The 23,610-nt window shown below is 38.6% G+C and overlaps 2 protein-coding genes across 4 annotated transcripts; one reads left to right on the top strand and one right to left on the bottom strand.

The window, feature by feature from the left end:
- Window positions 1–1,859: 1,859 nt before the first annotated feature.
- LOC120078145 (transcription initiation factor TFIID subunit 6-like) lies at window positions 1,860–22,592 on the top strand. Of its 3 annotated transcripts, XM_039032366.1 has the most exons (13): window positions 1,860–2,014; window positions 2,298–2,475; window positions 3,467–3,553; window positions 4,149–4,250; window positions 4,331–4,439; window positions 17,936–18,036; window positions 18,154–18,291; window positions 18,385–18,480; window positions 19,513–19,637; window positions 20,389–20,521; window positions 21,355–21,480; window positions 21,570–21,684; window positions 22,116–22,592. In XM_039032366.1, the coding sequence occupies exons 2-13, from the start codon at window positions 2,350–2,352 to the stop codon at window positions 22,484–22,486; spliced, it is 1,629 nt and encodes a 542-aa protein (XP_038888294.1). In that variant the 5' UTR covers window positions 1,860–2,014; window positions 2,298–2,349; the 3' UTR covers window positions 22,487–22,592. The 3 variants fall into 3 exon arrangements, with proteins under 3 accessions (XP_038888294.1, XP_038888295.1, XP_038888296.1); XM_039032367.1 differs by lacking the exon at window positions 2,298–2,475 and having other exon boundaries at window positions 1,904–2,014; XM_039032368.1 differs by lacking the exon at window positions 1,860–2,014 and having other exon boundaries at window positions 2,359–2,475; window positions 3,419–3,553.
- LOC120078146 lies at window positions 22,546–23,404 on the bottom strand. The gene has a single exon (XM_039032369.1). The coding sequence runs from the start codon at window positions 23,311–23,313 to the stop codon at window positions 22,741–22,743; it is 573 nt and encodes a 190-aa protein (XP_038888297.1). The 5' UTR covers window positions 23,314–23,404; the 3' UTR covers window positions 22,546–22,740.
- Window positions 23,405–23,610: the final 206 nt, after the last annotated feature.

Raw genomic sequence — 23,610 nt, 5'->3', positions numbered from 1 at the left:
CCACCATTCTTCACGACCAATGGTTAGCCAAAATTTCTTTTTGCAAGGCTAGCTTAATAAGTACCTGAGAGCCAAGTTTCCAATACTTAAACATTTTCCTTCTTCAAACTTATCCTTTACCCAATTTCCACAATTCCAATCTAGCTTAAATATTTAACCCTTTTACTTTACTAAACTCAACAATAAACAAATTTAAAAAGGGAAAGTAAGGTTTGGGTTTTACACGACCCGTTTTATAGTTGCTATAATTGTTGTAATGTGCTACAGATGGTCTGATCTTGATCCTTCATGTGGGGACATTGGGGGGGGGGTGTCCTATATAAGCTGTCTCTTATACACATCTAGATGTGTATAAGAGACAGGTCATAGATGGTTTGATCTTGATCATTCATGTTGAGGACATGCGAGCAGGGGAGTCCTATACAGAAAGTTTGTATAATACTAGACCATGAAATCAATAGTCTCTCTTTATAACACCGTTGTTAGAAGATACTTACATTTCACCAGGATGACCATATGTGACTTAACCTGAATCCTAACTGTGTTCTGAAGTCTTGCTTATGAAAGTGTTCCTTCGATCTGTATGTGTGAGAGTGGGTAGATTTACTGACTCAATAAGCCTACTATTTTGTGGATTCGTTTGATTTGGGAGCTGGGAACACAACCATACAAGAAGAAATTCACTCATTCTCTACTGTTAGGGTAAGTAGTGAAATTGCAATATCAAGGATTGATTTCAGGGCTTGAACAATGTGACACCACATCCTCTCTTGATTCGAGAGAGGTTCGGTTATAGTTGGACTATAATTAGAGGGATCAATGATACTTAAGAAGTTAGATGTAACTATAGGGGCAAAATGGTAATTTTACTCACATGTAATTACGAGCAGTTTGTGTAGGGTCAATGTACTGTTTACTGTTGATTGGTATATTCAATGGACACAAAAATATATCTATAGTACAAAATATGCAGCTGTCGGTTGTTAATGGAGTGACCGACAGTTAATGAAAGTTGATTAATTTAATTAAATAATTCAATTAATTAATCAAGTATCATTGGAGCTTCAATCTATAGGTCTATAAGGTTCCCTCGTTAGCTCAATTAAGATTATTGAGAATCAAATTAATTTGAATGGTTCAAATTAATTAAAGAGAATTAATTATATGAGATATAATTAATATAATGTATATATTACATTATAAAATATTCAAATATTAAATATATTAATGTGATTCATATAAAAAACTATATGTTAAAATTAATATGAATTTGTATTAATGGAGAGAATTATAAAGTATAGGTTGTATTATATGTGATATAATATAAACCATAGTTTATATATGATATAACATATGGTTAGTTGGTTATTTATATATAAATGATTTAAAATTTAAAATTAATTTTATTTGATTTTTAAATGAATTTTGAGAGCGAGAGTTAGTCTTATAAGTTTCCCTCTCCTCTTAAATCGAGTTAGTCTTATAAGTTTCCCTCTCCTCTTAAATCTTTCAACCTCTTATCATAAAAATATCATAGAGAAGTTATTCATCTTCATCTGCCTCATCCTCTCTTTCATGTTGCTTGACATGGAAAAGTCTTTTCTCTCAACAAATCTCTTCTCCAAAATTGATTAAGAGTAAGGTCACAAATATATCACAGATAAATAGTGAAATTTTGATATATTTATAAACAATTTGATTCATCATCCTATATTTGAGAATAACCCACAAATATATATTAAAGATTAAAAGAAATACAAATTTAAACATTCGGATAAACAAATTTAACAGGAAAAAAAACCCGATAAAGAACCCGTTGGGATTCGAAAAATGGGTTATCCATATCAATCCGGGTTTCTTCCTTGTAGTTCTATATTATGTACGTGTCCATTCTGCTGGATCCACCACGAAAAATCTCGGATCCTCCATCATGCGGGATTCTTCATATAAATTGCCAAACCTTCAAAATTTCTAGTCTGCTTAGGCGCCTGCAGTGCCACTCAACATCCTAATCGTAAGCTCTTCGCTCTTTGAAATCTTGTTTGCTGATTGTAGACTCAATTTTCATGCGTAGTTCTGTTTTTCGGTTGTCGATTTTTTGGGGAAGTTTGGGGAATTTCTTACTTATTTTCTTCATTTTTACAATTTGTTCTTTATTGGGTTTTTGCAATTTGCCTTCATAAGACGATTTGGCTCAAGAAAACCTATTGTAGATTTCTCGGTTATGCGTAAGAATAAGATCTTTCCTCCTCCTCCATCTTTTTCTTCTATGAATTTTGTGTATTTTTACATTGTAGGACGTATGTGGTTATTTCGGGCCCTCAATACATGAGATATTGAAGAAATAAAATGAGTATTATACCTAAAGAAAATATTGAGGTCATTGCGCAGTGTATTGGGATCAATAACTTGTCCCCAGATGTTGCATTGGCTATTGCTCCCGATGTGGAATATCGTCTGCGGGAGATCATGCAGGTAATTCTCGTTTATGCTTGAATTATGGTGGCATGAGGTCTTTTGTTTATGATGAAACTTCAACGCAACGTTGATCCTTTCTTGCTTCATTAATCATTAAGTTTCATTACTACCCTTTGGTTGAACTGTCTTATGGTATATGTTTGGCACAAGCAAAACATTTTGAGGTTGTACTTGTTTTGATTAAGGAGAGAGGAAAAACTGTTTGGTTTTCGAGTTCCATTCACAGGTCTGTTGCAACTGTGAAGATATGAATGGCACTGGCGTGTAATTCTTTAAGGCGCTGGTGCTGTTTAACAATCATTCTTAAGTTAAAATAAAGAATGAAAATAAAAAATAAAAATCGGGGTATAGCTCTCTTATATCAAAAAGGAAAATCGGGTGATTGGTAATGACCAAAAGCACAAATACATACAAGACACGGATACGGCGAGGACATGTTTAAAACATGTAGTTTTCAAAATATATAGCATTTTTAAACAAGAAAGAAATTCAAAGTCGATGAGTTTATGTATTTATATGCTTAAAAAATTAGCTTGATGGACTTCACTATCAATTTTACTTTTATATTTTGTCATATATGTGTCTATTTAGCATATGTAACGAGTGTATGATTCATGTCTAACAAATATTGGTTTTATTTTGACTTTGTACAACTAGTGTCTAACAAATGTATTACACTAAAAAGTGTCCGCTATGTGTCCAACAAATGTTGGAGTGTCCAAGTGTCTGACACGTGTCAAACGCGGACATGTTAGTCAAACTAAAGTGTCCGTGCTTTTTAATATCTTTGAAACCGTTGGATGTTGGAATTCACGAATCGAATCCCGGTGTAGGTAGTGTACAACTAAACTGAATAAGAGGTCATACATCTTTGTTGTACTGCTTCTATGTTACGGTACTCTAGTATTTGTAAGCATAATGCATCGGCCTCACCTTGTAGAAGTTGAAATGATGGAGAAGCTAAATTTTTCTCATACTCAAAATTTAGGAGGCCATCAAATGCATGCGTCATTCTAAGAGAACTACGTTGACAGCGGATGATGTTGATGGTGCACTAAACCTAAGAAATGTTGAGGTAAATACAATACTTGTAATTATGGCTCCAGTATTGCATGTTTTAAATTTGCAAGCCTTCGATGGGTAGTTTTCCTATATGTGCATATGAACTTTTACTTCCTGTATCTTGATTTAGGAGTGATGTATAAACTTTCCTTGTCAATTCTAATGAGTGAGGCACCTAGGTAAGGAAGCCACGAGTTTCGTTAATTGAGGCGATTTAAACTTGGATCATTGGAATTTCTTTGTCATGTCCCGTCTCTGGTGCCTAGTGCATCATATGGACTGCGGCTATCAAAATGATCGTATCACTTTAAAATTCCTAAATTGGTATTACTCTAGAAGAAAATCAACAGCTCCCAGAGGAAAAAATTTGCTATGTTTAATTTGCTAGATTGAAAGCAATTTATTCTTGATTTTCTGGTGCTATTTTATCACTTCCATATAAATGTAAATTTTAGAATCTATGATTTGCTTAATTCATCAATCATCAGGTACCATGCGTTCATTATCTTAAAGCTCTTGCTGCAGTGACTCAATAACCCTTTTCCTTTTTGTCAGTTTCTAATAAAAGGAACACTATTCACTCTCCCTTTTTGTTGTTGATGTGGCAGCCAATGTATGGTTTTGCTTCTGGAGGTCCCTTGCGATTTAAAAGAGCCATTGGACATAGGGATCTGTTTTACCTTGAAGACAAGGATCTGGAATTTAAAGACGTATGTAAATTTTCACCATTCTTGCCGTCTCATTCTGGCCAGTGTCTTTAAATGAATGTAAATGTGTGGTTTACTTATAGATCATTGATGCCCCATTGCCAAAAGCTCCTCTTGATACTGCAGTTTTTTGCCATTGGCTAGCAATTGAAGGTGTACAGCCTGCAATACCTGAAAATGCTCCTGTAGAAGGTTTGTCATAAATCTGACTAAGATTGTTTTTACTAACAAGCTGGGCAGATAGTTTTATTTGGATACCCAAAATGTAAATTACTGATAATTCCATGCTAGCGTGTAGCAAATGTTTCTGTGTGTTTGTTGGTTGGAAAATAAACATTTCATCAAGGGTGATAAGACTTCAAGGGCCCAAATGAAAAACAGTGGCAGTTTGTAACGCCAAATTTCTATTATGTTTCTAGGACGCTAGGTGCATGCATCGGCTTGACAATAAATCTCTCGAGAAAAAATTAAATAAAAAGAATAAAACTTTTATTCCATAAAAAAAAACTCAAATAATAAAATTCTGAAAACACCGTTCGGGGTACCCCTGACCCAAATTTAGAATAAATAACAATTAAACAAATGAACAAATGGACAAATGAAATAATCATGAATTTTAGAATGCTAGACTCTTAAATCAAACCCTATCAAAAGAAACCTAAGTGCGGAAGCGATGACATATCCAAATGGCTGGGTCACGGATCCCTCCGGTCATCCGCCGGTCTATCCTTACTTTTACCTGAAAAACATGAAAGGAAAAGGATAAGTATATAGATATACCCAGTAAGCGATCTACTACTGAGCCCACTGAGTGAACTATTAGACTCCCTATTGGGACTAGGTGCACATTACGCATCGTAGGCATAGGTATAGGCATAAGCATAAGGGGCGAACTCGAAGGCACCCTTTCGTAAGTAGTGACCCCAGAGGGCATAGTCACAAGCATTAGTGGTGATCCCAAGGGAACACTGTAACATAGGCATAAGGTGTGAACCCGGAGGCTCAAGTCATGCGATGTGCGTAGCCCGATAAGAAAGCTAACAGCCACGGTCAATCCAACATAATCATAAGCATATAGACATAGTTTCAATTCATGCTTAAAAGATTTCAAAACAGTCTCTAAATCCATTCATCAATCAAACGTAGCAAACATTCACATAATATCATACTTCCCGTCACATAAACACGGTCTCCACAAACACACCCAACAGCCCACCGTGATAAGTCATAGCAATTAAACCAATCAACACATAACCATGCTTTTAGTGCAATCACAAACTCAAATCAGCTTGGGTTCCGGGGGTAAACCGGTAGTAAATCATGTACCTCGAAATCTAGCATTAACAATTCGATCTCCCCTTTTAGCTTCGAGGAAACTTGAGCTAGACACGTCTACCTAAACCAAAATCAGTTTGAACTTTCAGGTTTAATTCCATACATAAAACCGTCTTAAAATTCCTCAAATCATTTGCCCAACTCGTAGTTTGACCCCCAATTACTCCCAAATGTCAACCAATAAATCCAACCTATGTAATATTCAATTCCAAGGGTTAGAAACCTAAAATCCAGCAACCACCAAAGACTTTCAAGGTCTTGATACTCACCAAAATCTTCCCGAAACAATCTCTAATCTGCTGGACAGCGAGCCATCAATCTCTAAAACCCCAAATCTAACATCAATACATTGATGGTATGTTAAACTTAGTCAAAGGTTCAATGGGCATTTAATATTTTTCAAGAAAACCCAAAAATATCAAGCCTTACCACAAGTGAGGCTCAACCCCGAGCAGCGGCAGCGGACAGCGCGAACGGACTGACGACGTGCGGTGTGGACGGCTGGATCTGGTGTGGAGTCAACGGCGCACGAACGCGGATGGCTGGGCTGAACGGCGGGTCCTCACGCGGCTAGGAGAAGAAGAGATTGGGGGAGGGGGGTTGTTTTGGCTTCACGAAGGAGAAGGGAGGAAGAAAAGGGTTTTCCCCATTTTTTTTCTTTAATGCACGTTTCCCAAGACACCATTAAATACCTTTTAGAACCAAAAATCCTAATTCCCAAAATAACCAAAATAACAAAGAATATTTTATATTCTTTTCCTATCTCAACTTCCAAAACCTCCAAATCAAGTTCCAATAATTTCATTCACTCATTTATTCAAAAAAATAAAAAAAGTCAATTCAATTATTAAATTCCACCTCAGAACCAAAATAAACCCCAAATAATTAAACAAAAAAAAATTACTTGAAAGTTTGGGGGCGTTACATTCTTCCCTAAAAAAAAAAAACTTTCGTCCCCGAAAGTTCTAATCTTGAAAAAGCTTTGGGTAATATGCTCTCGTCTCATCCTATCGCTCCCAGATTGCCTCTTCGAACTGGTGATTCTACCATCGAACCTTCACTAGTGGCACCTCCCTGTTGCGCAAAACTTTCACTTCCCTTGCAATAATCTGTGCAAGCTTTTCTTCATAACTTAAGTTTTTATTTACCTGCAAGGGCTCAAAGTCCACCACATGAGATGGGTCCGTTACGTACTTCCTCAGCATTAAGACATGGAAAACATTGTGAAGTGTAGAGAGAGACGGTGGCAAGGCCAACCGATACATCACAGGGCCAATTCGCTCCAAAACCTCGAATGCCCCAACAAAAAGCAGACTTAACTTTCCCTTCCTTCCAAACCTCAGAACACCTTTCATAGGTGTTACTTTCAGGAACACTTTATCACCTGCCTCGAACTCAAGATCTTTACGCCTAACATCGGTGTAACTTTTCTGTCTACTTTGCACTGCTAGCATTCGAGTTCTAATCTTCTGCGTGGCTTCATTCGTCATCTCCACTAACTCAGTTCCCACCAACTTTCTCTCACCAACCTCACCTCAGCAAATAGGAGACTTGCAACCCTTATCGTATAGAGCTTCAAATGGCGACATGTCAATGGTAGCCCGATAACTGTTATTATATGCAAACTTTGCCAAATGCAAGTGGGAGTCCCAACTCCCTGAAAACTCCAACCTACAAGCGCGCAACATATCCTTTAACGTCTGATTCAAGCGTTTTGTTTGCCCATTAGTCTGAGGGTGGAAGGTTGTACTGAAATTTAACCGAGTTCCTAATGCTGCCTGGAGGCTCTTAAAAAAACTGGAGGTAAAACGAGGATCTCTGTCGGATACAATCGACACTGACACACCATGCAATCTCACTATCTATTTCACGTACATCTGAGCCCATTTACTTACCGAATACGTGGGCTTCCCTGGAATGAAGTGTGCCACCTTAGTGAGCCTGTCCACAACAACCCATATCACTGAAAAGCCTTTCGTTGTCCTGGACAAACCCATAATGAAGTCTATGGACACGCTCTCCCACTTCCCTTCTGGTGCATTCAATGGCTGTAGTAAGCCCGCTGGCTTCTGCCTTGGGGCCTTCACCTGTTGACAAACTAAACATTTGCTGACATAATCAACTATTTCCCTTTTCATATCAGGACTACCAGTAGTATCGCTTCAAATCTTGATACATCTTGGTGCTGCCCGGATGTATTGAGAATGGGGAGTTGTGAGCTTCTACCAACAATTTGCCCTTTAGGCCATTATTTGCAGGTATGCATAACCGTCCCTAATATGGAAGACCTTGATCCATAGATACTGAAAATTCACTGACTTGGCCTAATTCCATCTGACGAAATTTCTGAATAAGGTACGAATCGCCTTATTGCGCATCAATGATCCTTTGCCTCAAAGTCAATCGTACCGTCAACTGGGCTAGCTGCAAGGTTACTTCCCCCACTGCCACTTCAATCTCCATCCGCTCCAGATCATTACACAATTGAACCTGCTTAGTGATCAAGGCAGCTGAATGAGCAGTCTTTCTATTGAGAGTATTGGCCACCACATTTGTCTTGCCTGGGTGGTAAAGAATCTCACCGTCGTAATCCTTCACTAACTCGAGCCACCTGCGTTGTCTCATGTTTAACTCCTTCTAGGTGAAGAAGTATTTCAAACTCTTATGGTCGGTGAAAATTTGGATCTTCTCCTCATACAAATAGTGCCTCCAGATCTTTAGGACAAAAACCATCGCTGCCAGTTCCAAGTCATGAGTAGGATAGCTTCGCTCATGGTTATTCAACTGACGAGAGGCATAGGCAATCACTTTACTGTGTTACATAAGCACACAACCCAAACCCTTCTTAAAAGCATCACTATAGATCACAAAACTCCCGGAGCCATTAGGTACTGTAAGAACCGGTGCTGAAACCAACTTCTGTTTGAGGTTTTGAAAACTGTCCTCACAAGCTTTGCTCCAAACAAATGAAACTCCCTTCCTGTTATAATTCTATAATTAGGATTTTCCATTATTGTAAATATTTTGTGATATTTTCCTTTTCTATGCTTTGTACACTTGTATATATTCATATCTTTGGTGAATGAATAAAGCATTCTGATTCTTTCTCAAACCTAAGAGTTTTACATGGTATCAGAGCTCTCTAAATAAACTTAGGGTTTTTGTGAATCTTAGGATTTGAGAATTTAGAACCCATTTGTGATACGTTTAGGGTTTTGTGAAGAGGTGAGTTTACTCACAGTTGCTGTCTTCGGTTTGTTCGCCGTCGTTAGTCGCTGTCGTCGCCGCCGAAAAAAAAAGGCTGTTTTTTCGACACCGCCCATTCCAAAGAGAAGCCCAGCCGCCGATCTACGCGTGTAGGCGCTGTCTCTTATACACATCTAGATGTGTATAAGAGACAGGCGTGTAGGCGCGTGCGTCGCCGTTTTTCGTCCGTCTTCAGTGAGGTTTCCTTAGTGTTGTTGGCTCTTCTTGGTGGTGTGTTTGTTTGGGATATATAGATATACTCATTGCTTGTGTAGACATCTCTTCGGTAAATTAGGGTTTGATTCTTTGTTGTCCGGTGTCTACTTTTTGAGGTAATGGCTGATAAGAAACCAGTAATGTCTGAGATTGTTCCTATGGTGTCAAAAGTAACTGAACACAAGTTGAATGGATCCAACTACTATTCATGGAGATCAAATCCAGGAGGTGTTGTTTACTATTATTGTCATAAACCTGGCCATACGAAACGTGAATGCAGAAGATTACTGAATAAGGGTCAGAGGATGCCATCACCCTCTGCACATGTCGCCTCTACTCTTGATAATCTTGACAAGTCAATTACGATTTCTGCAGGGGAGTTTGCTAAATTTCAGCAGTATCAAGAGTCATTGAGGGCATCATCTTCTACTCCCATTACGACCATCATAGAGACAAGTAACATTTCTAAATGCCTTCTTTCCTCCACGTTAAAATGGGTCATTGACTCTGGCGCTACAGACCATATGTCAGGTAACCCCAGTTTATTCTCTACCCTTTGTACATCTACCTCTTCACCTAATGTCACTATAGCTGATGGAACCTCCACTCCTGTTTTAGGATCAGGAACCGTCCATCTCACTAAATCAATTTCTTTGTCATTAGTTTTAAATTTACCAAATTTCTCGTTTAATTTGATTTCGGTCAGTAAATTCACTCGTGATCTTCATTGTTGTGTCTCCTTTTTTCCTAGTTATTGCTTATTTCAGGATCTTACGACGAAACAGACTATTGGTAAAGGGCGGGAAGTTGGAGGTCTTTACATCTTTGAACCACAAACACCTACGGCCATCACATGCTCTAGCGTGCCGTCTCCCTTTGAAGAGCATTGTCGTTTGGGTCATCCGTCTATCTTTGTGTTGAAGAGTCTTCGTCCACAACTTCAACATTTGTCTTCTTTTGATTGTGAGTCATGTCAATTTGCTAAATTTCATCGTTTGAGTTTGTATCCTCGAGTCAATAAACGAGCTAGTGCTCCTTTTGAATTAGTCCATTATGATGTTTGGGGTCCCTGTCCGGTTGAGTCCAAAGGAGGGTTTAGGTATTTTGTTACATTTGTCGATGACTATTCTCGTGTTACGTGGTTATATTTAATGAAAAGTCCTTCTGAGTTACTTTCTCATTTTCATAACTTCCATGCCGAAATTCAAACTCAGTTTAGTGGTATTCTTAAAATCCTACGGAGTGATAATGCTAAGGAATATTTCTCTCATACACTCAAGTCTTATTTAGATGCCTATGGCATTCTTCATCAATTTTCTTGTGTTGATACTCCATCTCAAAATGGGGTTGCAGAACGAAAGAATCGTCATCTCCTTGAGACAGCCAGAGCTTTGATGTTTCAGATACATGTTCCAAAATCCTTTTGGGCTGATGCTATTTCCACAGCTTGTTTCTTAACAAATTGCATACCCTCTTCCATTCTTAAAGGTGAGATACCTTTTCGTACTTTATGCCCTAAGCAACATTTCTTTCCCATTCAACCCAGAATATTTGGTTGTACCTGCTTTGTTCGGGATGTTCGGCCTCAGCATACCAAGCTGGATCCAAAGTCCTTAAAATGTATTTTCCTTGGTTATTCCCGTGTCCAAAAGGGGTATGGGTGTTATGGTCCTAGTCTTAATAAATATTTAGTCTCTCCTGATATCACGTTTTTTGAACATACCCCATTTTTTTCATCACCGTCTTTCTCTTCGAATAAGAGTCAGGGGAGCATAAGGAATTAGAGGATGATTTCCTTGTCTACACAGTCTATACTCGACGAAAACCTCCTCCAGTTCCATGCCCTGTACCAGAGTCTTCTTTGTCATTGGATCCAGAAATGGGTGATGATCTTCCTATTACTCTTCGGAAAGGTAAACGTACTTGTGCTCATCCTATTTCCTCTTTTGTTTCATATAACCATTTGTCACCTTCCACATGTTCATTCATTGCATCCTTAGAGTCTGTATCCATCCCGAAAACTATTCATGAGGCTTTGTCTCATCCTGGTTGGTATGACGTAATGGTGGAGGAGATGACTGCCTTAGATGATAATTATACTTGGGATTTAGTTTCTCTCCCTGCAAGAAAGAAGGCTATCGGTTGCAAATGGGTGTTTGCAGTTAAAGTCAATCCTGATGGTTCTGTTGCTCGGTTAAAAGCGCGCCTCGTAGCGAAAGGCTACGCACAAACTTATGGCGTTGACTATGCTGATATTTTTTCTCCTATAGCAAAAATGGCATCTGTGAGGTTGTTTATTTCATTAGCTTCAATCAATCATTGGCCTTTACATCAGCTTGATATTAAAAATGCATTTCTTCATGGTGATCTTCAAGAAGAGGTGTATATGGAGCAACCACCAGGGTTTGTTGCTCAGGGGGAGAATGGAACGGTGTGTTGCCTTCGTAAATCCTTGTATAGATTAAAGCAGAGCCCACGAGCTTGATTTGGTAAATTTAGTCAGGTGATTGAAAGCTTTGGAATGCGGAAGAGTAGGTCAGATCATTCAGTCTTTTTTAAGAGATTTGAGGGTGGTGTCATCTTGTTAGTTGTATATGTGGATGATATTGTGATTACTGGTGATGATGCTTCAGGTATCCAGTCTCTAAAGACCTTTCTTCAATAGTCAACATACAAAAAGATTTGGGCATGTTGAAATACTTCTTTAGGAATTGAGGTAATTAAGAACAAGAAAGGAATTCTATTATCACAGAGAAAATATGTACTTGACTTGTTGAGTGAAACAGGAAAGCTAGGGGCTAAGCCATGTAGTACTCCAAATGATGCCCAAACTTACAGCTCACAAAAGATGGAGAATTGCTAAAAGATCCTTGAAAGATATAGGAGGTTAGTAGAAAACTTAATTACCTTACAGTGACTTGACCCGACTAGCCTATTCAGTAAGTATTGTGAGTCAGTACATGTCATGCCTACAGTTGATCATTGGGCTGCATTGGAACAGATTCTTTGTTATTTGAAGGCTGCTCCCAGGCGTGGTTTATTATATAAGGATTATGGTCATACTAATATTGAATGTTTCTCAGACGCTGATTGGGCAGGATCTAAAGAAGACAGAAGATCAACCTCAGGGTATTGTGTTTTTTATTGGTGGTAATTTGATTTCTTGGAAGAGTAAGAAGCAAAATGTGGTGTCACGTTCAAGTGCAGAATCAGAATATAGAGCAATGACACAATCTGTGTGTGAATTGATTTGGATATATGAACTTCTTGTTGAGCTGGATTTGAAATCACACACTGACAAAGTTGTGGTGTGATAATCAAGCAGCACTCATATTGCGTCTAATCCAGTATTTCATGAAAGGACTAAACATATTGAAGTTGATTGCCATTTTGTACGTGAGAAAATTCAACAAGGGTTGGTATCTACAGGATATGTGAAGACTGGAGAACAATTAGGAGATATCTTCACGAAAGCATTGGATGGAAGACGTATAGATAATCTATGTAACAAGTTGGGCATGATTAACATATATGCTCCAACTTGAGGGGGAGTGTTATAATTCTATAATTAGGATTTTCCATTCTTGTAAATATTTTGTGATATTTTCCTTTTATATGATTTGTACACTTGTATATATTCATATCTTTGGTGAATGAATAAAGCATTCTGATTCTTTCTCAAACCTAAGAGTTTTACACTGGTTAACTGGGTCAATGAGGTGGCTATGCTAGAGAAATTCTCTACAAACCTACGATAATATCTAGCCAACCCCAGGAAAGTGCACACCTCGCTGACTGTTGTGGGGCAGGGCCAATTCATAATGGCCTCAATCTTTGCTGGATCCACAGAAACCCCGTCCTTTGACACCACGTCCCCAAGAAAGGACACCTTACGTAGCCAAAATTCACACTTTGAAAATTTTGCATACAACTTATTCTCCCTCAGCGTTCCAAGGACTTTTTTAAGATGCTCCTCGTGCTCCACCTCTGTCTTGGAATAGACCAAGATATCATCAATGAAAACAATTACAAAGGTGTCAAGGAAATCCATGAACACTCTGTTCATCAAGCCCATGAATACCACTGGAGTATTGGTCAAACCAAACGACATTACAATGAACTTGTAAGGTCCGTATCTAGATCAAAACGTTGTCTTCAGGATATCACTGTCCCTTATCCTCAATTGGTGGTAACTTGACCGTAGGTCAATTTTGAAGAATACAGTAGCTCCCTGTAACTGATCAAACAGATCATCTTGGGGAGTGGATACTTATTCTTGATGGTTACTTTATTCAACTCCCTATAGTCTATGCATAAGCGTAACGATCCATCCTTTTCCTTTACGAACAACACTGGTGCATCCAGGGGGATACACTGGGTCGTATGAACCCTTTATCAAGCAGTTTTTGCAATTGGACCTTAAGTTCTTTCAATTTGGCCGGAGCCATTCTGTTTGGAGCTTTGGATATGGGAATAGTGCTTTGCTCCAACTCGATCGCAAAATCAATCTCCCTGGGTGGAGGCAAACCTGGAAGTTCCTCTGGAAACACATCAAGGTATTCTCTCACAATTGGTTCTGAGGTTAAGGCAACCTCAATTTCTCTGGTATCAACTACGCTAGTCAAGATACTCCAAGTACCTTGGTTAAGCAACATCTTGGCCTTCACCGCTGAAATCACCACAGTCCTGACCCCTTTGAACTTAAAACTAGCTTCCCTAGGAGGATTAAAAAACACCTCCTTAAGAGAATAGTCTATGCTGGTAGGATTGGCAACCAACCAATCCATGCCCAGAATCACATCAAAGTCACGCATGTCCAACACAATTAAAGTTACATCAAGGGTGCGATTCGTTATTTCTAATTGACATGCTTATCTTTTCGCTTGCTATCATTATTTCTCCTGACGGAGTAGACACCGATAAAACATAATTCAAAGGCTCTAAAGCTAGCATAGTATGCTTTACAAACAACGATGAAATGAAAGAATAAGATGATCTAGAGTCAAATAACACCAAAGCATAGTACCCCAAGATTGGAAGCGTACCTGTCACTACTGTTCCAGACTGGCCTCTCGATGGTTCGTGGCGTAAACTCAACCCTGCTGTTGCTGTTGGCTTGAACTTCCTTGATATGATTTTGGAGGTTGACCACTGGACTTCCAGAACCACTTCTAGGGCATTGGTCGGTCGCATGCCCTACCTGCTTACACCTGAAGCAAGTCCCTGTACCATTCAGACGTCGTCCCCAATGAACGCGCTCAACCTTGTTCACCCTTTCAGCTAAGTATCCAGAGGGACTGAGAAATTAATAGAGTACAAAACTTATCTTCAAGCTTTACCTTACGCTTCCCACACGACTTGCACACAGGCTTATCCTTCCATACTCCTCTTGAATTAGCAACTTGCTGCTTGATGTGCCCTAGCAATTTGTCTGTATTCTGAATCTTCTGCAGAGGCTCCGGTGCTTTCTGCTCAGCTTTCCTCTTTTGGCCTGAGGCAGGTTTTGCCGTCAAGGACTTCAGGAACTCTAGCCTCAAGGGACAGCCCACTCGTGCTGCCGTTCGAAACGTTGCTGCATAGGTGGTAAGCTCAAAAGCTTGTACAATACCTCGTATCCCGTCTCGAAGTCCCTGAACAAATCTTTCAACTTTCTTCGCTTCAGTGGACACCAGGTCAAGGGCTAAGCAAGACAGTCTGTCAAACTCCTCCTCGTACTCTTCCACTGTCATGGTCCCTTGCTTCAGGTTCATAAATTTGGCATGTTTGTTGTGTACCTCACATGGACAGAGAAGTACTTCTCATAGAACCGCTCTTTGAATTGGTCCCATGTTGCTTGGCTCCCATTAGCTTCTATCATTCTTTCAGCTGAATGCCACCAGTGCTTGGCATTATCGACGAGAACAAAGGTAGTACACTGCAACTTCTGCTTTTCTGGGCACTTCATGTACTGAAAAATTCTTTCCACAGTGGATAGCCACAACTCTGCCATTGTGGGGTCTTTCAGGGACTCGTTAAACGGGATCATACTTCTTGAAGTCCTGTAGATATCCGGCCTCCAAGGAAGGGCCTGCCATCGCCTGATTCGGTACCCTGTTTGGGTTCTGAACTTGTGGGGTCGGGGAGTGGGGGGGGGGGGGGGGGGTTGGCATCTACTTCGACTGTGCATGTTGAGCTATCTGCTCGACCACAATGTCCCTTCGCTGCCTGTACCACAACCTTTCGTGACGGCATTACCAATTGTTGCAGCCATGGCAGTGTACTCCGCTAGAATCTCTGAGGGTGATGGTCCTAGTGGGTGCACGATCGAAATTCGAGGCCTACTTCTTGTTTTAACCCTTTGCCAGATTGACCCAGAAGGGTCAAGAGGTGGAGGGTCCCGTGTCTCTGGATTTTGCACCTCAGGGTCTTGCTCCCTAACAACATTCTTACCTCGACTACCCCTTCCTCTAGTTCGTGGTGCCATATCCTGATAACCACGCAGAACACTTAACAAAACGCTTACAAGAAATACCGTCAAATACGACTATGATTCAAGTAAAGTTTCATGCATAAATTCCTAAGGGACATACCTGGCGATGACGAGAGATTCGTTTGTGGGCCATAAGGGACATTTTGGACGTACGATGTAAGTGTAAGTCAGTCTACAGAACCTAAAACTTAGGCTCTGATACCAACTGTAACGACCCAAATTTCCATTATGTTTCTAGGACACTACTATGTGCATGTATAGGCTTGACAATAAATCTCTCGAGGAAAAATTAAATAAAAGGAATAGAACTTTTATTCCATAAAAAAAAACCCAAATAATAAAATCCTGAAAACACTGTTCGGGGCACCCCTGACCCAAATTTAGAATAAATAACAATTAAATAAATTAACAAATGGACAAATGAAATAATCATGAATTTTAGAATGCTAGACTCCTAAATTAGACCCTATCAAAAGAAACCTAAGTGCGGAAGCGATGACATATCCAAATGGTTGGGTCACGGATCCCTCCTGTCATTCGCCGGTCTATCCTTACTTTTACCTGAAAAACATGAAAGGAAAAGGATGAGTATATAGATATACCCAGTAAGCGACCCATTACTAAGCCCACTAAGTGAACTATTAGACTCCTTATCAACGTTAGAGGCACATTACGCATCATAGGCAGCATAAGGGGCGAATCCGAAGGCACACTTTCGTAAGTAGTGACCTCGGAGGGCATAGTCCCAATCATAAGTGGTGACCCCAAGGGAACACTGTAACATAGGCATAAGGTGTGAACCTGGAGGCTTACGTCATGCGATGTGCGTAGCCCGATAAGAAAACTAGCAGCCACAATCAATCCAACTTAATCGTAAGCATACATGCATAGTCTCAATTCATGCTTAAAAGATTTCAAAACAGTCTCTAAATCCATTCATCAATCAAACGTAGCAAACATTCACATAATATCATACTTCCTGTCACATAAACACGGTCTCCACAAACACACCCAACAAACCACCGTGATTAGTCATGGCAATTAAACCAATCGACACATAACCATGCTTTTAGTGCAATCACAAACTCAAATCAGCTTGGGTTCGGGGGCGAACCGGTTGTAAATCACTTACCTCGAAATCTAGCATAAACAATTCGGTCTCCCCTTTTAGCTCCGAGGAAACTTGAGCCAGACACGTCTACCTGAACCAAAATCAGTTTGAACTTTCAGGTTTAATTCCATACATAAAACCATCTTAAAATTCCTCAAATTCCTCAAATCATTTGCCCAACTCGTAGTTTGACCCGAATTACTCCCAAATGTCAACCAGTAAACCCAACCTATGTAATATTCAATTCCAAGGGTTAGAAACCCAAATTTCAGCAACCACCAATTGTACCAAAGAGACTTTTAAAGTCTTGATACTCACCAAAATCTTCCCGAAACAACCTCTAATCTGCTGGACAGCGAGTTGTTGATCTCTAAAACTCCAAATCTAATATCAATACATTGATGGTATGTCAAACTTAGTCAAAGGTTGAATGGGCATTTAATATTTTTCAAGAAAACCCAAAAACATCAAGCCTTACCACAAACGAGGCTCAACCCCGAGCAGCGGCAGCGGACAGTGCGAATGGACTGATGACGTGTGGTGTGGACGAGGATGGCTGGAGGTTGCACGCTTCCCAAGACACCATTAAATACCTTTTAGAACCAAAAAAACCCTAATTCCCAAAATAACCCCCCCCCCCAAAAAAAAAAAAAAAAAATATTTATATTCTTTTCTTATCTCAACTTCCAAAACCTCCGAATCAAATTCTAAAAATTTCATTCCCACTCATTTATTCAAAAAAAAAAAAAAAAAAAAAGAAAACTCAATTCAATTATTAAATTCCACCTAAAAACCAAAATAAACCCCAAATAATTAAACAAAAAAAATTACCTAAAAGTTTGGGGCATTGCACAGTTGCCGAAATGAAGCAGCAAAAGAAGGGGAAAAAAAAAAAGATAAATGTTTAATTTTGCCTCATTATTACAGCTTTTCAAGGTCCTTCCAGCCCATAAAGGGTGATAATGTCTTTTCCCCGCTCAATCAGTTCAAATATAAGTTTAGCTGCTCTAAGAAGTGGCTTGAGGTTTTATATCTTTCGTCTGCCCTTTTTTTGCAAATATTGCATCATTAATGTGATCTTAGTGCAACTGTGCAACAAGTCTTTTTGCTTTGTTGATTATGGAGGGTTCTGATAATGTTCGAAGTCTCCAATGTTTGATTCTATTATTATTTCTTTAATAGTCTCAACAGGAAGATACAATTGGACGTACTTTTGTTCTTTATTGTGTTTTTTTTTACTCGTTTGTCTTTACCCCAGATGTAATGACCCAAGTTATTCAGTAACCTCCATATCATCTTTCCTATCTACAGTAATTTTACCACCTTCTGATGTCAAAAGTACAGAACAAAAAGACTGGCTGCCTGTGGATATTAAATTACCAGTTAAGCATATACTGTCGAAGGAGCTTCAGGTAATTGACTTGTTATTTGCTTATATATATGTATATATTTGAAGAGTATTTGCTTATATAGTTCATTTGAATTTTAATTGGTTGCTAATTCCCATGTTTTTATTACATTATTTGCAGCTATATTTTGACAAAATCACAGAGCTTGTTGTTAGTAGGTCCAGTTCTGTTCTATTTAAGAAGGCATTAGCGAGTTTAGCTACAGACTCAGGACTTCACCCATTGGTTCCTTATTTTACGTGTTTTATTGCTGATGAGGTATATATGTTTGAGCATACAAGATCTACAGATTGCATTTGAAGCTCTGATTTTTCTATTTTAATTTTTTTTTTTGTTCTCCCTTGATATCAGGTTGCACGTGGATTGGGTGATTATTCCCTTCTCTTTGCTTTAATGCGTGTTGTTTGGAGTCTTCTTCAGAATCCTCACATCCACATAGAACCTTATGTGAGTTAAATTCAACGTATGTGTTATATCATCTTCTTTTTCTAACGGTTGAGTCGAGGTTCATGAATGTCTAAGTCTAGAAGTATTCTGACAAGTCATTGATGTTTTTTAGCAGCCAGATCTCTACCATCATCTTGCCCTGCCTTGTCCTCCATGGTTCTGGGCTTCAGCTTTTTTTTTTTTTTTTTTTTGGTAAAAGAAACTTTATTAATATGAATAAGGGGAAGACCCCGAAGAATTACAATAGAGATTGCTGATTATTGACTAAGAAAGACAAACTGAAATGAGTGAAATTGTGCTGTAATTTACACCAAGAAAAAGCAGTAGACAAAACTAACTCAAAAGACCGAACAAAAGAAAAACATGTATCATGAAAAAGTCGTCTGTTCCTTTCACCCCATAAGCACCAAAGAAAAGTACGGATAAAAGCCAACAAAATGACCTTCTTAGTTCCACCAAAAGGATGTCCCACTAACACCGAGGCCAAAGCATAAGAAATATCATGAGGGCAAGTGAAATGCCAACCAAAATGAGGCAAGAGAAGGTTCCAAATGCCAGTAGCAAAAGAACAGTGATTTATAATATGGCAATTATTAGTAATACACCTTTTGTAATAAACACATATTGGGCTGTATTTTTTTTTTTTTTTTTTTTTTTTTTTTTTTAAATTTTATTTTATTACATTTTATTTTTAAATACATCAAGGGTGGGGATGAGAGATCAAACTTCTAATCTATGGCCAATCATCCTTTTTGTAACTGTTCTTCTATCAGTCTAAGGTTTCTTTTGTGTTCAGAAAAGAAAAGCAGGGCTTATCACTTGTCTGCCAGAAGCATGTCTTTTGAAGAAACTATTTCAAGTTGATTACAAAAACTATTTAGCCCTGTGAATAATTTTCCTCCGATTGTCTCTATTAAAGACCAACTTTGGCTTCTCATTATTCTTCAACTTATACAAAGGATATCTAGTTTGCTTGGTTCTTTGTGTGGAAGGTCTTCAATCTGTCTCTGAGACAATATATTTTTTTGTCAGCTACACCAAATGATGCCATCTGTTGTGACTTGCCTCGTTGCGAAAAGGTTAGGGAATAGGTTTTCAGACAACCACTGGGAACTTAGAGACTTCACGGCAAAAGTGGTTGCTTTAATCTGTAAAAGGTGACCTATATTTGTCCAGGTTCTGCTTAATTTAATGCTCATCAGTTTTGGGTATGGCCATAAGCATTAGGGCCTGGGTTTTTATATGGTTTTGGAAGTGCATGCAGGATGTGAAATATTAACACGAATGAATTATATATGCTATTAGTTTGCTCCTTTTTTTTTAATATCACTTGTAGTGTTAGCAATTCTTATTTCAACCTCATTTTAAAATAAAATAGTTAGGAAGCATGTAGACAGTAGATCAAACTGGAATTGGTATATATGAATTTTACTTTACAACACCCTGCCAAAAAAAAGTTACTCGAATATTCTGTTTCTATTAAACCTACTGGACTATGCTGGGGGAGGTGATCCTCCATTCCTTAGGAGATGAGCGTATTCTTTGGCATTGGGCTTTCTTTGCTACTGTTTGGGATGTTGTTAGAGAGGAATTGGGAAGTTTAAAAGGTGCTTGAGATATATCGGAAAGAGGTGTGGTCTCTTGTTAGAGTTATTGCGTCTCAGGCATTGTGCTTTTGGGCTGGACCCACTTTTTTGTATAAATACTTTGGGTTGTGGGTGTTTCATTCTGTGGACTTTTATACTTCTTTTATAATCTTTTTGGTATTCCCTTTTGGATTCTTTCATTTATTATCAATAAAAGTAGGTTCTTTTAATTAGAAATTGATCTGCTAGTCTAATCATCATTTCTTAGAGAAGTCCTGCTCTTGGATCTTTCTCTTTAAGATTGCCGTTTCAATGTTTGCAGGTTTGGTCATGTTTACAACACTCTGCAGACAAAGCTCACAAAAACACTTCTCAATGCATTTTTAGACCCTAAACGGGCTTTGACTCAACATTATGGTGCGATTCAAGGACTAGCAGCCTTAGGGATGAATGTGGTATGCTCTTCTCACTTGCTTCTTTAATTGGCCTAGGGGGTTGAAGGTTGGAGAAGCAAGCAAAATGGAATAAAACCATGTGGAAACTGGAAAGAAAACTAGCATGTTTGCGTCAAAAGTATGCAAAGCAATAAGGCGGAAGAAAGAGAAGTATGCAAAGCAATAAGACGGAAGAAAGAAGGGAAGAGATGTAAAGAAACGTTTGCCTCTGTTTGCTATTTGAGATATATAAATATACCAAATCAGATTGAACTTCAAAAGATGTGTAACAATGGCATGCTGATTTAATCCAATTTGGAATTTGCAGCTCGATGAATTTCATCCTTGATTTAGGGAGGCTATTCCTTTAAAAGATGCCCCTCTTGATTTTTTTTTTTTAAACAATATCTGGGATGAGGGGATTGAACCTCTGACCTAGTTGAGCTATACTCATTTTGACTTCTTGTTGCTTCCAGCCAAATGTTTGGTTTTCTAACCTTGTATCAAAGCTTTATGATCAAAGCGAAAATATCAAAGCTGGATATTTCTTATTATCTCACCAACATCAGTCTGGCGGCCTTGCAGCTCCCTTTAATAAACATCTTTTAATTTCTCTCAACACAATAGAACCGTATTCCATAAGACCTCCAACCTTTATATTCATTCCATCATTTTGATAATAAATGTTCCGAGATAAGATCAATGTCCGCTTAACTTTCATTTGCAATTTCAATATATGTACAAAAAGTGAAAAGGTCTTTTGACTTCATAGTTATTTTTTATTTGTCCTTTAATTGGTATATTTCAGTAATCCTTACATAGAGCTTAGCTTATATAGGATTCGTTTGTTATAGGTTCACCTCCTTATACTACCAAATCTTGAGCCCTATCTGGGACTTCTGGAACCTGAGATGCTTCTTGCTTATCAAAAGAATGAGATGAAGAGGCATGAGGCCTGGCGTGTTTATGGAGCCTTGCTGGTGAGCTATTTCTTTTAAGATCTTGTACAACATTGTTACCAGAGTATTATGTAGAAACTGATGGAATGCCATATTGACATGTTTTCCAGCGAGCTGTTGGTCAATGCATATATGATTGTGTCAAGATTTTTCCTCCCATGCCTAGTATGCCCGCTGGTTCTGTCTTGCGGACGAATGCTGGAGTTATCACCACCACATTCCCGTGTAAGATCTTGCAATTTTATTTAAATTGAACTACGAGATACAAAAAACTATCAACTTCTGCCTGCTTTTCTCTAACCTGGCATTTTTAATTCTTGAATGACTTTGTAGTCTTTTAGCACCTATCTCTGTCTGGGATTTTTAGTTTTGAGTTTTATGTCTTTGTCTATATAGAATCATCCCCATTAATATGCTGTGAATTATGTGATTAGTGAAACTGTGAAAGAATGAAATAGAAGTGCCTGTCATAAGGGAAATTAAAATGTGAATACTTGATATATCCTAATTGTTGCTTCTTGTGAAACATTCTATTTGTAGTTGACCAAATCCTTTAAATCCTGAAGTTTTGGAACTTTATAGTTTTTTAGTAAGTACACATTATTTAAAGATTACACAGTTAGAATGATCTTTTTGTTTTGCATGCGTAATCTTAGACAAACGCAAGGCACATGCAGAGCACTTGGAAAGGCAGCCTCCCCTTAAGATGGTAATGGATAGTCCAATGGGTGTCATGCCAACTAATTCTTCTGCATCACTCATGGAAGGAGCAGTTAATCCAGCTTCCTCCGGCAATTCTAGTCTGGTTTCGCCGACATCTTCTCGACCGATACAAAACGAAATCATACCTGGCAGCACTAGTAGGAAAGGCAAGTGTAACGATCAAATTCTTAAAAGGTCAGCTGTTCTATCTCAAGTCTGGAAGGAGGATCTTAAATCTGGAAAGTTGTTAACATCTATGTTAGATTTGTTTGGTGAAAGTACGTTATGCTTCATTCCTGCTCCTGAATTGTCCATGTTCTTGTAATAACTATCATCCATTTTCAAGTAGAAAATGCGGTTCGTTTAGCTGTAGAATGATGTATAAGTTAAAGGCCTTTTTGCCCTTTTAATCTAGAGGAAATTTTCATGCATTGATCATTCTTTGCTGAAAAGGAAAAAGCAATATGTTCTATTTCAGTTGAGAAAAACCTCACTCTTCGGAATTGATTCTTGAATTTACTAATATAGCAAGTAAAAGGTAAATTATTCAGTAATTCATAATAAGAACTTTCAGAATGGTCAAGCGGCCATTATTGCGGTTTCTCTCTCAACAGCCTTCATCAAGAAGCTGCCCTCTTCTAACACCATCTGAACAGGTAAGAAGCCCATCCCATTAGCCATATCTAACATCATCCTTTTGGTCTCAGCCATAAACTCATCCAGATCAACTGTTCCGCTCGAGTCACGATCAAACTGCAAAAACAGAGAACTATAGACAGAAGAAAGCTCATCTGGATCAGGCTTCACATCGATTCCGAAATGGGTCTCAAAGACCCTGAGGGTGTGCAACTCCTCCAACATCTCAGTATAGGAAAGGAGACCATCATGGTTGGTGTCGAGGTGAGCAAAACGGTCTCTTATGAAAGCACCAAAAGCTACATCGTCTTCGACGAAGTTGACAATGGTGGCACTATCCAATATTTCCACACTCATTTTAGGTAGCTCTGATCTTTTAGCTGATGAACAGAGGAAATGGGAAGGTGTAGTAGGAGAAGGGAAGATTTTGAGTTTGGGTTTTTGATGAGGAGAGGAATGGTTGAGGATTTCATATAAATAGGACTCAGAGGAAGCTTCAGTCCTCTCTATGGCCATTTGTTTCTGACGAATTTTTCGTTTTGAAGATTCTGGGGGCAAATATTTGAATAAATGGGGTGAAAAAGGATGTTGTAATGGAATGTATAAAATACAATTAAATAATGGAAGTGAAGTCAACATTAAGAGAAGTCGGTGCAATTACAATTAGCTTCAACGGTTGAGGATTGACCGTAGAGAATTCCATTGGTCAATTCCCAAAGACGCGCCCCTTGAAAGTTTTAAGGTTGCTACCTGGCATCACAAGTCCTTTTTTTATTTTTTTTTAAAAAATTTAAATGTATTTGGCGAAAATTT

This window comes from Benincasa hispida, chromosome 5 (genome assembly GCF_009727055.1).
Source record: "Benincasa hispida cultivar B227 chromosome 5, ASM972705v1, whole genome shotgun sequence".
Lineage (NCBI taxonomy): Eukaryota > Viridiplantae > Streptophyta > Magnoliopsida > Cucurbitales > Cucurbitaceae > Benincasa > Benincasa hispida.
The sequence above is the reverse complement of the archived record's forward strand: the minus strand, read 5'-3'. Positions and strand labels throughout refer to the sequence as shown.

Bases quoted from the DNA above. Each gene is read 5' to 3' on its own strand.
- LOC120078146 (XM_039032369.1), bottom strand. From the start codon at position 23,313: ATGGCCATAGAGAGGACTGAAGCTTCCTCTGAGTCCTATTTATATGAA.
- LOC120078145 (XM_039032366.1), top strand. From the start codon at position 2,350: ATGAGTATTATACCTAAAGAAAATATTGAGGTCATTGCGCAGTGTATT. The intron at 4,251-4,330 runs GTATGTAAATTT...GTTTACTTATAG, and splicing joins AGGATCTGGAATTTAAAGAC to ATCATTGATGCCCCATTGCC. The intron at 4,440-17,935 runs GTTTGTCATAAA...TCCTATCTACAG, and splicing joins TGAAAATGCTCCTGTAGAAG to TAATTTTACCACCTTCTGAT.